At 31.6% G+C, this 13,527-nt stretch overlaps 2 protein-coding genes and 1 pseudogene across 2 annotated transcripts; 1 reads left to right on the forward strand and 2 right to left on the reverse strand.

Moving 5' to 3' along the window:
• Window positions 1-398: 398 nt before the first annotated feature.
• LOC109006671 (expansin-A20-like) lies at window positions 399-2,116 on the reverse strand. Its single transcript, XM_018986033.2, has 3 exons — window positions 1,606-2,116; window positions 1,142-1,460; window positions 399-1,045 (listed from the first exon to the last, which is right to left on the reverse strand). The coding sequence occupies exons 1-3, from the start codon at window positions 1,736-1,738 to the stop codon at window positions 739-741; spliced, it is 759 nt and encodes a 252-aa protein (XP_018841578.1). The 5' UTR covers window positions 1,739-2,116; the 3' UTR covers window positions 399-738.
• A 2,983-nt stretch (window positions 2,117-5,099) lies between these two features.
• LOC109006491 lies at window positions 5,100-7,895 on the reverse strand. The gene is made up of 2 exons (XM_018985778.2): window positions 7,518-7,895; window positions 5,100-5,355 (listed from the first exon to the last, which is right to left on the reverse strand). Exons 1-2 carry the CDS (start codon window positions 7,874-7,876, stop codon window positions 5,100-5,102), a joined length of 615 nt encoding a protein of 204 aa, XP_018841323.1. The 5' UTR covers window positions 7,877-7,895.
• Window positions 7,896-10,322: 2,427 nt separating this feature from the next.
• Window positions 10,323-13,258, forward strand: LOC109006668 (annotated as a pseudogene).
• Window positions 13,259-13,527: the final 269 nt, after the last annotated feature.

Here is a 13,527-nt window from a genome sequence, read left to right on the forward strand (position 1 = left end):
GATAATTTTGATATATGAAATTTATATTAAGTTGATGATACAAAATGTTTTTTAGTACATATTAATATTTATTGATAAAATTGCTCATTTTGATATATAAAATTGATAATATTTAGATATATAAAATTTATATTTTTGAGAATGTGGTGCTAATTATAAAATATATAAAAATAATAATTTTAAGAAAAAAATAAAAATAAAAATATTTTATTCTTATTTAATTTAAAAATACATAATCTAATGTGAATTTTTTTTTTGATATATAAAATTAATTTTCAAAATATATTATTTTAAAGATACATATAAAGAGTGCTCTTGGTTAGTTTTTCTTTGTAGAATCTAAAGTACTGAGCGAATCATCTCGAAGGACAACCTAATTTGTAAAGCTAATCGAGGAGTTCCTGTAAAAAGATCATGGTATTGTATATTCACTGTTACTTCTAATAATTGCACATTCCACCTACAATCCTGCTTTTCTGATCACCATCATAAAGAGACAAAAAGGGGGACCTCGTATTCCAATTTTTTCAACTTCCTTCACAACTTTCAACCCAGATTTTGACCATACGACACCTTTGTAGGATAGCTGGAAACTTTGATCGGTGACTAGAGATGCATATATGTGGCTATCATCTGTAAAAATGTGCTTGGATCCTCCATTCTGATGAACTGATCATGATCAAAACTAGATAAGTTTCAAGATGAAACCCACATTCCAGAAATGAAGAATGAAGATTACTACTTGAATTGTTTCCCTTCAAATGTCTGTCCGAACTGCCAATTTGCTGGAGCAACAGCATAAGATGCGAGTGTTCTTCCGCTGCTGGCGGTCACCTCAAAAGATATAGGCTGTCCTTTGAGATTGATATTGCATTGCCAGTTTTGTCCCCAATTTCTTCCCATAGGTATCCATCCCGTTCTTGATCCCTTCACTTTCACAGCAACAACTTCACCATCCAAACCTACATTGGTGACAAGAACTTGAAAGAAGCGTGAATTTCCACTGAGACTGAATCTCAGCCCACCCCTTCTTTCACACTTCACCCTACACAAATTAAGTTCGACACAAAGAATGTTTATGTTTAATTACCTTATTTGCAAGATATATATATCCACAAATGAAGAATCTTTTATGAGTTACCTCCTGTACTGCACTGGAACTTTATCAGCTTTTCTCTCTGCAATTTCAGCAAATGCAGCCTCCGACATTTCAAAGTGTTGTTTGGGGAAATTGCACCAGCCACCATAATCGGCTGAGAGCCCGTAATTGGGAGGGCAGAAATCTGTAGCAGTGAGAATAACAGATGGGCTTCCCTGCAAGCACCACAATATGTGGTCAACACATCTCAGCTCATAGCAAGCCCCACAAGAACTCCCCCTGTTGAACAATATGGTACTCAGGCCAGCACTGTGCTTCCCATAACTCGACTTGTGGAGGTCTCCATAACCACAAGCTCCTTCTGCAACATCATTAAAATGGTAAACCCTCGATCGCTTTGCTAGTAAAGTTTGAATCTTTTGTAAACGTGCAGCATCGATATTGGTAAAGATAGTAATTAACTCGAGAAACTCTGAAAAATAAAAGAAGAATGAAAGAGAGTCTACCCGTAATGATCGACCCGTCTGTTTCTTTGGAGTATGTTGCAGTAGCAGTCTTCCATTCATCATTCTCGGCTACAGTAACGTCGCGTGCTTTCAATAGAATCAAGAAGAAAACTGTGGCTTGAAGAGCACCCATTTAAGATGCTTAGGCCCAGGGATCGAAGCTGACTAGCTGAGTGTTCTTTTTCTTTTGGGGCTTGTACCCGAACCCAAGGGTGAAAGAAAGCATCTCCCTTTTCCTTTTGTAGAGAATGACCCTAATCCCGTGCACTGAAGGATTTTTTTTTTAATACAATTATACAAGGTGGTAAGGTTTCGAACCCATCCAGTACCGGATCATACACCATCAGACTCTTTGGCCTAGGAAACATTGAAAAAGAAAAAGAAAACTTTGGCAAAGAGCCTGAGTCCTTGGTTCACATCGTTTGCGCTTCAGAAGAGCGAAAAATGAAGGACTTCTTGTTGGTCTATTCAATATGCAACGTAAGAAGGACATGCTTTTCCTCTCTCTCTCTCTCTCTCTCTCTCTCTCCCCATTCTTCCGGTGATTGCGTTAGACTGGAATCGAGATCGGTGGAAAGAATTCGTAAAAAAAAAAACAAATCTAGTCAAAATCAGTCTCTAAATTATTATGCATTTAAAACAAATTTTCTGTATTTTCAATTTTAATATTAAGCCCCAGATTTTTGTTTGGGAGTTAATCATCATCTTAATTTATTTTAATTTTTATTATCTGGCTGGAACCATTTCTTTCTGAGCAGGGTGCTACACCTTTCGAAAGATATAATCTGAAAGTTTATCGAATAGATAAAAAGTATTTTTTTTATTTTAAATATTTTTTTAATCATTATAAATATTTAAAAAATAAAAAATAATTTATAATATTATTAAAAAATAATTTCTTAATTATTAAATAATAATAATAAAATATTAAGACACAAATTCAAAATCCAAATTCGAATCCAAAGTATTTCTCTTTCTTTTACGATCAATGTGCTTTGGTCCCAGCACTACCCCTTTTGAGAAGAAAACCAAAGGGGCCTACTGGGACCGTACAGTTGTATAAATTCTGATGTCGGAAGATACAATGGTCATAATGTCCCATTTTATAATTTATCTCAATTTATTTTATTTTATTTAATTATTATAATTTTTTAAAATTTTATATAAAATATAATAAATAATTAAATTTTTTTAAATCTTTAAAAAATATATTAAAAAATATATTTTAATAATATTTTATTTAAATTTCAATTTTCATTTTTATTTTATCTCACCTCAAAAAACAAATAATATTCTTACTGCTACGTAGAAAAATTATAAATGGATGATATGGCTATCATAGATAAACTCCTGTAAGTTTTTTTATAAAAACTTTTTTATTAGTAAAAAATCTATTATATTTTTTTACAATTTTTTAAAATAAGACTTCACTTTTTATAAATACTTATAGGGATTTATCTTTTTAAAACTGATATAAATTATTTTATTTTTTAAAGATTAACAAATATTCCAAGGATTTAGAGATCCAAACGGCCAAATAGTTCAACTAAAGCAAATGCTTTTAAGTGATTATTATTTACATTTTAAAATGTAAAAAATTAATTTAAATCTATCACAATAACAAGAATAATTATAGATAATAACATTTAAAATAAAAAATAATATTAATATTTCTGTTATATTTATTTTCTCCTGAATTCTTTATTCAAATCTAATGCAAATAGATCTTCAATATCCGTTTCAATATTGTTAGATTCTATTAATCTCGATGATTATAGTATATTAGATATTAGAAGAGATTTACAAGATTAGAGCATTTCTCATGTTTCGTAATTAAATATAATAAGATTTATAATGAAAAAAAAACATTACTTGTCAATAAAATTGTTGAGAAATTTTTGTATTTATTTAGGTTTTTTTAGAGCGCAAATGCAATTTTTTTTATTTATTTTTTAAATAATAAAGGGGGTGGGGGTTACCTTGCTTCTCTCATTTAGAGACCAAGGCTTCTGCCAAAGGACCTTGACGCAAATACAATTGTCTCATAAATTTATTCGGATAATTATAAATGTTGTGGAACTCGCATTATATATCTATCTCTCTTATTTTAAGACTTAGGTTGCATTTGGATGTTGAAATGAGTTGAGTTGAATTGAGTTGAGATAATAAAATATTGTTAGAATATTATTTATTATTATTATTATTATTTTAAGATTTGAAAAAGTTGAATTATTTATTATATTTTGTATTGAGATTTGAAAAAGTTGTAATGATGAATTAAGATGAGTTGAGAAGAGTTTTAATTCTAAACGTACCCTAAAATTCAAATAAAAACTCTACAAGATTTGAATCCTCCACCCCAATATCATTTCAATCAGCATAATCAAACTCAGCCATAAGTTGTTGAGCACACTCATTTATTAATTAATGGGATGTTTGAGAAATGAGATGAGATGAGAATTTTATGAATAAGAGTGAAATAATTTATAAATGGTAGTGAAATTGTTCGAGTTAAGATATTTTATTGAGTTTTAAAAAATAAGAGTAAAAAGGTTGATAAAATATTATAAAGTTAAAATATTATTAAAATATTATTTTTATTTTGAAATTTAAAAATATTGTATTATTTTTTATATTTTGTTTAAAAGTTTGAAAATTTTATAATGATTAAGTAATAAATAAATAAAAAATTTAAAATTTAAAATTGAAAAATATTTATATTTAAATAATATTTAAAAATAAAATTATAAAAAAATTTGAGATGAGATGAGCTTTTATACAAGTCCTAAAACTTAGGTAGAAAAGCCCATATTGCATAAATTCTTAAATGCACAAAACCCTCCCCAGTCTCATCCAAATGAAATCTGTTTAATGCCCATTTAGGTTTGCCGTAGTGGTCTTAAAAAATATCTAAATAGTCTTAAAAAATTAAAGTTTTTGAATATTACATATTAAAGTATTTTTTATTTTTTAATATCAAATAAACTAAAAAGTAAATTTGAGAAAAATTATCAAAACGTAATTTTCTAGATAATGAGAAACGTAGTTTCAATTTTTTAAAAAATGTCAATGTGCCAAAATATCCATACTATTTTTTTATAATTACAATCTTAAAACTTTAAGGATGTAATTCATAATCTTTAAAAAATTAAAAAATATTTTATATCATTTCTACTTCAAAAAAACATTTTTTTGTAAATTATATTTTTTACCTCAGTCCGCAATTCCAAACATGCACTAAACGGCGCTTTAAATCACTTGTACCGGTCCACGCTCCACGTCTATATAGCCAGAAAACGAGGAGGAAAAAAAAAAAAAAGAAGTAAAGAGCAAACCCAGATCCATGCCTAAAAATAAGAACAAAACGAAGAAACCATTGACTTCTTGTTTTCCATAAAAGATTTGCAGGAACACGAATCTCCAATGGCGAAAAAAAAAACCTAAAATCTCTATTATTATTATTAGGATTAATTAGCTTTATACATTGGCAAAAATCATAGTATCTGGATGACATCTTTCAAAGAGACGAGACAGATGACGGGGGTGTTACCGTTGCCCTTACTTCGAATGACGGAGTTGCAATTACCATTTGTCTTGTTACTGTCACTGCTCTTGCTGTTCTTATCAGAGTTGTGTGTCGTCGTCGTCCCTTGTTCCAGTGTTCCTTCTCTGTAAACGAACACACTTTCATCATCTGACATACGACGCCACTTCCTACTGCGATCATCTGTTGTATTCAATGGCATTCCCCTAACCAACATAATAATAATACTTATTTTATCAGTAAATACTCACTATAATAATAATAAAAAAAAAAAAAAAAAAAAAAAAAAAAAAAAGCAAATGCAGAAGGATATTCATTATTCAGCTCAAGTCATTGTTTAATAGAATGAATGAACCCACGTCTCTGCATGTTAGTAAAGATGCTCTACTTAAAGCTTTTGGATATGTTAATTTAGCATTTGTGGACATATATGTTAATTTAGCATTTGTGGACATCTCATCCGCCCCGCCTCCGTCCACTTCAATTGTAGAGATGGCAAAGGTGGGTGCGGGTGGAAATACTAACCCGCATGTGTGGGGCGGGGGCAGGGTGCATGGAAGGGTTGACTCCGCCTCTTGCGAGTATCACCCCAACTGCTAAACATTTCTAAAGTTAAAAGCTATACACAATTATGATGACTAAACAAAAACCAATCCCATGAATTTGAAAGATAAATCATATCTTTAGAATTTCTAACAGAAAAATTTATATATATATGAATTTATATTTATCATCATTCTCTTGATATCTCGTAATAAGATATTAAATAATTGACCCACAAGTTGAAAATAACAAATAGTCTATAATCATTTAATATCACATACTTCACTCGAAATATTCTATTATATAAATTAGTATTTAACATTATTAAAAAAACTCACACGAATAAGTTTGATTCAGTTTATGGAATTATGATTAATCAAATGGTAAAATTGAAACTGTTTGATTAATCTTGAAGCAACTTTGAAACGTATATAAAGTATGTTTTAATAATTCGGATTTAATTAGTTCCATAAAAGCAAAAAATATAAAAAATTAAAGGTCTGATTAGCATTTTAAGAGTGACCCCATGCAAAACGTGAAATCGTTCTGTAAAATTTGATTCACCTGCATGCTTTGGAACGTGCAGTAACGAACATTAAAAAAAAAGGCGTTTCATTTTGGAGATATTTATACAACTAAACTCTTAAATTGATGTGTCTTGGTATGACACGTTATATATTTATAGTAAAAAGAGTTTTATAATTTGATGTATCATATTAAAATATGTTAATTTATAAATTTATTTTTACGAAATTCTCTTATAGCGGCGATTCGAAACATATGTGCATACATCTATGACAGTGAAATAAAAATAAAGAGAGAGATATAGATTTACGTGGTTCGACACTAAACCTATGTCCACGGGAGTTTGGGGAGGAGAGAGTCCACGATAATTTGTTTGTTTTATAGTCTCTCATCTCTCCTATCGCCAGGTTGAAGAAGTCCATGTGAAAGTCGAAATCCGCTATAAGAAGCTTGGCCAAAAGTCTTTGAAGTCGTCAGATTCTCCCTATCTTCAGCCCCCTCTCTTATCTTATACTCCCTCGTCCTTTATGTCTCATCCCCTCTCCTTTAAATTACATTATTTATTTTTCTCCTGATACCTTGTCTTCTCTCAGCCTTATGTCCCCTCATTCTTTCTTTCCAATGAGTCGCCCCACCTTAGACTGGGCATAAAAAACACCATGAGCCTTATATATTTTATCCATTCTAGTTAGAGTCTAAGTTATGGGTCAGATATGTCTTGAGAGAGTGTTTGCAGCACCCAACCGTCTAAGCTCTTAATTGAGAGAACATTTTCGATTTTTTGTCGTCTAGATTCTTCTTATTAAGTTGAAAAATACTATTTGAACCGATAAAGCTTACCGATAAAAGTGATCGATTGTGTTATTTTTTTTACCGATAAAAGTGATCGATTGTATTATTTTTTTTAATTAACCGTTATAGAATTGACTATTAGTAAATTTGTATTTTTTGTATTTTTAAAAAATATTTAAAAATGTAAAAAAAAAAAGAAGTCACTGAAAAGATAAAAACCAACCAAAACATAATAATACGAAAGTTTCCACAAAATATAATAAATAGTCATCCTAAATATAAAATCATTTGACCTGTAGTATAAATAATCTACAGAAAGTCCGAATTCAAAACACCAAGAAAAGAAAAAAAAAAAAAAAGTACGCTGAACAAACACGATGATAAGAAATTAAATAGAATCGAAGTCAACTAATATTAAATATGGTAGGAAAAGGAATTTAAAGAAAGTAAAAGGAGATTAAAGAGACAATTGATTAATCAACGTGGAAGGACTGGCATGGCGGAGTACCTGACATGGAAAAGATCGGAGATGTTGGGCATGTTGACGTAGAAGTTAACGGCGTCGAGAAAGGCCCTGTAGGTGTTGACGTGGAGGCCGTCGATTCTTGGGAAGGGAAGCCTGGGCTTAGGCGGTGAGTCAGCGGAATCGGAAGAAGTCCAGAAACTTCCGCCGGCAGTAAAGTGGTATTCCTTCCAAGGAGTGGAAGCGGGGTGGGGAGGAGAGGGAGGGAGGGCGACGAAACCAAGGGTGGCCATGAGGGGCTCGAGATCGTCATGAGTCATGATGGGGTTGAAGGTCCTGGTGAGCCAAAGGGCGAGCTTCCTCATACACAGTTTCATCCACTCCAGCTCTTGTATTCTCTCCATCTCTCTGTTGGCTTGCTTGGCTCTGACCATGAGGAGCGTAGGGATTCGAGTGTTCGGAATTTTGGAGGGCGGGTTTTTAAAGGCGTTTCGTTCTCTTTAGACGTCCAACTTCCTTAATTTCGAGTTTAATACAATAAGGAATTAAGTATTTAACTTAAAAAATAATTTTCAGTAAGTTGACGTGGCATCATCTTATTGAAGAACAATAAAAGAAATCCACATTTAATAACATCTAATAAAAATCCAACCTATAACATAGAGATATCTATCTACCAAAGAGTTGGAATGAGAGTAATCATTTGGAATTGTTGAGAATCTCAAAAGATTATCTTGTTTGGAAGCATTTAAGTTATGAAAATATAGATGCCTGTGAAAATATATCTTTGTGTATTTATAATTTTACGAGAAAATATATTTGTAATCGTAAATTGTGTAACTGTTGCATAATCGTTTTGAAAAAAATGAATAAAATATAAGATTCACATGAAAAAAATTAATTTTTTAATAGTGAATCTCATTCTTTTTCAAAGCGGTTACATGGCGTTTACGCACTTCACGATTGTATATAGAATTACTCTAATTTTATACATGAGATTTATTTTATAATTTTTTAAAAATTTTTCACATATCAATAATTAATATGTTGGCATATATTATTATGTGGAAACTAATTTTATCCATATTCTTATTGCCATTGTACTTTTTATTTTAAATGTATAAAGTATTTTTAAAATATGTTATGAATAATACTACTTACTCATCTGAAACTATCGCTCAGATGACCTTTTTATATTAAAAAATAAAAAACATAGACACAAAATGGGTGGAAAGATCTTAGAGTTTTATTCTCTTATTTTATATTTTGTGACTCCCTTTTGGTTTAAATATAATTTTTTTATATTTTTAACAAACCATGTGTCACTATGTGGTGCTATCAAGTCAAGAAGAAATTTCGAGCCTTAAAATTTCAAATTGCTCAATAGCAATACACTTTTTATTTTATTATTAATATAATTGGTACTAGATAATAAACATATAAAATATCTTAAACAAGATATACAGTTTCGTATGTAATTTTCATTTCTTATAAATTTTATTTTATTTTTCAAAAAATTGTACTGACCATTCATCTTTTACATTTGAAGTGAAAAGCTTAAATATCATTTAGGAAAGATGGGTAATTCATATAGGATGCTTAAAAAAACCAAAATATGAGAATAAGATATTCAAGTTCTTGTTCATTCCAAACATTGGTGATTGGTTTGGATAATGAGTTAATATGAGACGAGTTAAGATTATTTGTAAATAGTAATGAGATGATTTGTGAATAGTAATGAAATTATTTGAGTTAAAATATTTTATGGGATTCTAGAAAATGAGAGAAAAAAATTCGATAAAAAAATTATAAAACTAAAATATTGTTAGAATAAAATGTATGTTTTATGATTTGAAAAAGTTGAATTATTTTTTATATTTTGTATGGAAGTCTAAAAAAATTATAATGATTATATGAAAAAATTAAAAATTAAAAATTATTTGTATTTATGATGTTTAAATATTGAGATAAAATAAGATGATATGAAAGCATTTATCTATCTAAATCAGGCTTAGTATGGCTTATCAGCCGTTAAGTATTAAAAGACTCTAATCACAAAATCAGATGATAATTATTATGATAAATGCTTGGTCTACATGGGAAATCGTATGCAAGGAAAATTTACACAATAACATGATTTAATATGAACCTTTAGATTATAAAATTATTTTTATTATAAAATAAATTTAATTTATTATATTAAGCTATGATAGTGTATAAATTTTATGTGCAAGATTTATGCATAGTCCTAACACTTTTCAATTATTATATACATAAAAATATACTTCGAGACTTTTATCTTGTAAAAAAAGTGTAAATACCATGTCCCTGAAAATGTCGAATAAGCAAAAACTACGTATTTTATCAATGTCTATTGGTTGAATCCATAAAAAAATAAAATGTTTATAACTTTAATAAAAGAAAAAATAGAAAAGTTAGTTGTATTTTACAAATTAATTAGAAAAGTGAAGACATACAATACTTTATATAACTGTATTTTAAATGAGATATATTTTTTTAAAATAAATTATAAAAATAACATCATTTTACATAAATATATTCATTTTAAAACATAATTATATAAAAGATGATAAAAAATATGGATAATGCTATTGAGATGAATGATAAACCGATGAAATTTAATCGATAAGTGTAAATGTATTTTTTTTCCTTTTATTTCAATAAATTTTTATATATTTTTAAATATTTTTAAAAAATAAAAAATACTCACTTTCTTAATTTTTAAAGGAAAAAAAATCAATTTTATTGATAACTTAACATTTTCCAAAAACTATTGTACATATATAATTACTTGAAAATGATCTGTTTCTTACTTTTGTTTTGGGGCACGATGCTTTTTATGTTTTGGACATGACAATCATGAAGTCAAACCGCCTTCCTCGTCCTCCCTCTGCTGCTACTACGGAGAAAACAGAGGAAAAAAGAAATGGAACTCCATTGCAGAACCACCGTTTACTGCTCCTACTTCTTTACCATACTAGCGTTACTCTCAATATCGTCAACAAAAGCAGAAGCCGAAGTAGACCCATCATCGATCATATCGAGATTCCAACAGTACCTTCAAATCAGTACAGCCCATCCTCATCCTCACTACAGTCAAGCGGCCGATTTCATCCTCTCCCAAGCCAAATCTCTTTCTCTTGAGACCCGGACCCTGGAATTCGTCCAGGGCAAGCCTATCATCCTTCTCAAGTGGCAGGGCTCTGATCCGGACCTCCCCTCTATTCTCCTCAACTCCCACACCGACGTCGTCACGGTCGAGCAGGAGAAATGGTCCCACCCTCCGTTCGGGGCCCACCTCGATCGGCAGGGAAACATCTACGCCAGAGGGTCCCAGGACATGAAGTGCGTCGGCATGCAGTACCTCGAGGCCATTCGCAATCTGAAAGCTTCTGGGTTCGAGCCCGTTCGATCTGTCTACCTGTCTTTCGTGCCGGACGAGGAGATTGGTGGCCGTGATGGTGCCGAGAAGTTTGCGGGTTCCGATGTCTTCAAGAACTTGAATGTGGGCATCGTACTCGACGAAGGTAAATCACTACGTTTCTTTATGGATTTTTTAATATTATTATTATTTTAAAATTTAAAAAAATTAAATTGAGATTTGTAAAAATTAAATTATTTATTATATTTATTTAAAAATTTAAAAAAATTGTAACGATGAAATGAAACAAAATCCGTTGTACTGTACGAAGATGATTGTGTTTTGTACTCTGTTTGTGTTAGTTATATTAGTGGTAATACTGGAAACAGGTTTGGCTTCTCCCAATGAGAATTTCAGGATGTTTTATGCGGAACGACGCGCATGGCCGCTCGTTATTAAGGCTACTGGACAACCAGGCCATGGGGCAAAGTTGTACGACAACACAGCCATGGAAAATCTGTTGAGAAGCATTGAGAGTGTGAGGAGGTTTCGGGCTTCGCAGTTTGATCTGGTGAAGGCAGGCTTGAAGGCTGAGGGCGAGGTCATTTCGGTTAACATGGTATTTTTGAAGGCGGGAACGCCATCGCCAACTGTAAGTTTTTGGAGCTCATTTTGTTCATGAACTGGTGTTAAATTTAGTTTAAAAACGAAAAATTTGTTGTTATTTTTCACTTATTTATCAATCATCTTGATGCCAGGCTGAGAGATGATGAAAGTATAGTGAATGCTAATTTTCTTATTGAGGATATTGTTTCATGAAGGCATATGCCCAAGATGAGGTGTAGGCCCTGAGCTAGACATGAGGCATAAATCCGCATTTGAGAAGCTCCTAAATCTCACAGTGAATGGGGTTTAGAACAGTTGTCAATGAGTTCTGGCACAAATGACACTTCTTCATCTCCCCTAAAATGGATGAAAGTGTGAACACAGGAACTCAAGGCTCCCTGAGTGCCTGCATGATGACCAAGAAAAATGAAAAAATAGTCGTGAACTCATCTTAATGATATATGTTCTCCACAATTTAACGCAGGCAAGTTTCTTCCTTCTTTTGTGTATCAGGGTTTCGTTATGAATTTGCAGCCATCCGAAGCAGAAGTGGGTTTCGATATTCGGGTGCCTCCAACTGCTGATCCAGAACCTCTGGAAAGGCGGATTGCTGAAGAATGGGCACCTGCTTCGCGCAATATGACATTTGAGGTATTCACTCGTTGGAAATTTCTCTCTTTGAAAAAAAATTGGTACGATTGCTGCAGTAAGAACAGAATACCTTTGGCTGTTTGGGATGCTCCATCAGGTCCCTAGAAAGAACAGACTACCATGATTGTGTAAGTTCTAGTACTTCATTGGGTCAGAGAGGAGTCATTTACTGTATTAATTAAGACCAGCATGATAATCAGTCTGAGTCTCAATAATTTAGGACTCAAAGTTTACTTGTTGGGGCACATTAAAATGTTCCTTTAATGTTGTTGTTGTTGCTGCTCCTGCTTTCATTGTTCTCTCCAATGCCAGTTGCTGTGATCGTATTTGTAGCTTAGGCGATTTAAGCCAGTCCTCAACGCGACCGACATTTCAAACCCCTGGTGGACATTACTAGAAGAAGCTGTCAGAAAAGCTAATGGCAAACTTGGTCAGCCAGAAATCTTTCCTGCCTCTACAGATGCTCGCCATTTTCGGCAACAAGGCTTGCCTGCAATTGGCTTCTCTCCTATGGCAAATACTCCTATTCTTCTACATGATCACGATGAGGTGACTATCTTGTCCAATCTGTTTTTTCTATGCGCTGTTTGTCGTGAATACATATCTATTTTGTTGGGATGTGCCCACAATATTACTCTCTGCAACCATTTTAAATCAGGCCCGCGAGATGCAATGTTAAGCTATTTGAAATTCATATCCTTGATTTGAATGATAATCCTTATCCATATATATTGTCTGGTTCTTATTCATTCATCAATCGATCCATGTACTTAAACTGTTGTGTTTTCATCATGTTACAGTTTCTAAACCAAGACGAGTATTTGAAAGGAATTGATGTCTATGTATCAATAATCAAAGCTTATGCATCTTACACTGATCATACAAGAAAGGAAGCCCCAAGAGATGAGTTGTAATGGAGCAGGAGGATAATCCCCATTTCAAGACAGAAAAAATGAAAATCATAATATCATTTTCTGCCTTATTGTTGTATAATAGAAGTTGAGATGTTCTAGGGATGTACAGTAAGTAGGGAAGAAGGAGGTTTGAGTTTGACTGCCATCTGTGCTCTAAAAGCTGGATTGATACCATTACTTGCTGAATCTTCTAGTACATGGACCTTGTTTTAGAGTATAAATAAGTTTACTTATACACTAGTACGCTCAATTCTTTTTATAATCTTTTATACAATCATGTCTTAAAATAAGGTATTTATGTAAATTGATATTATTTTTATAAATTATTTTATAAAAAAATCCTTTATTTAAAACATTATTATATAAAAGAATTGTAAAAATAGTTGTATGCCCTAAAAAGAAAGATACTTGGTCGTTATTTCAAACTCCCAGCAAAAACATGTCTAAATTTTTTTTATCAAAGTATACATTGGTGGTTCTATTACTTTCATAAAAGTCCGAA

Source organism: Juglans regia, chromosome 16 (assembly GCF_001411555.2).
Source record: "Juglans regia cultivar Chandler chromosome 16, Walnut 2.0, whole genome shotgun sequence".
Lineage (NCBI taxonomy): Eukaryota > Viridiplantae > Streptophyta > Magnoliopsida > Fagales > Juglandaceae > Juglans > Juglans regia.

Excerpts from the sequence above, each read along its gene's own strand:
- LOC109006671 (XM_018986033.2), bottom strand. The coding sequence starts at position 1,738 with ATGGGTGCTCTTCAAGCCACAGTTTTCTTCTTGATTCTATTGAAAGCA. Across the intron at positions 1,461-1,605 it reads AGACGGGTCGATCATTACGG|AAGGAGCTTGTGGTTATGGA; the intron begins GTAGACTCTCTT and ends ATGATGTTGCAG. Across the intron at positions 1,046-1,141 it reads GTTCCAGTGCAGTACAGGAG|GGTGAAGTGTGAAAGAAGGG; the intron begins GTAACTCATAAA and ends TAATTTGTGTAG.
- LOC109006491 (XM_018985778.2), bottom strand. The coding sequence starts at position 7,876 with ATGGAGAGAATACAAGAGCTGGAGTGGATGAAACTGTGTATGAGGAAG. Across the intron at positions 5,356-7,517 it reads TCCGATCTTTTCCATGTCAG|GGGAATGCCATTGAATACAA; the intron begins GTACTCCGCCAT and ends TATGTTGGTTAG.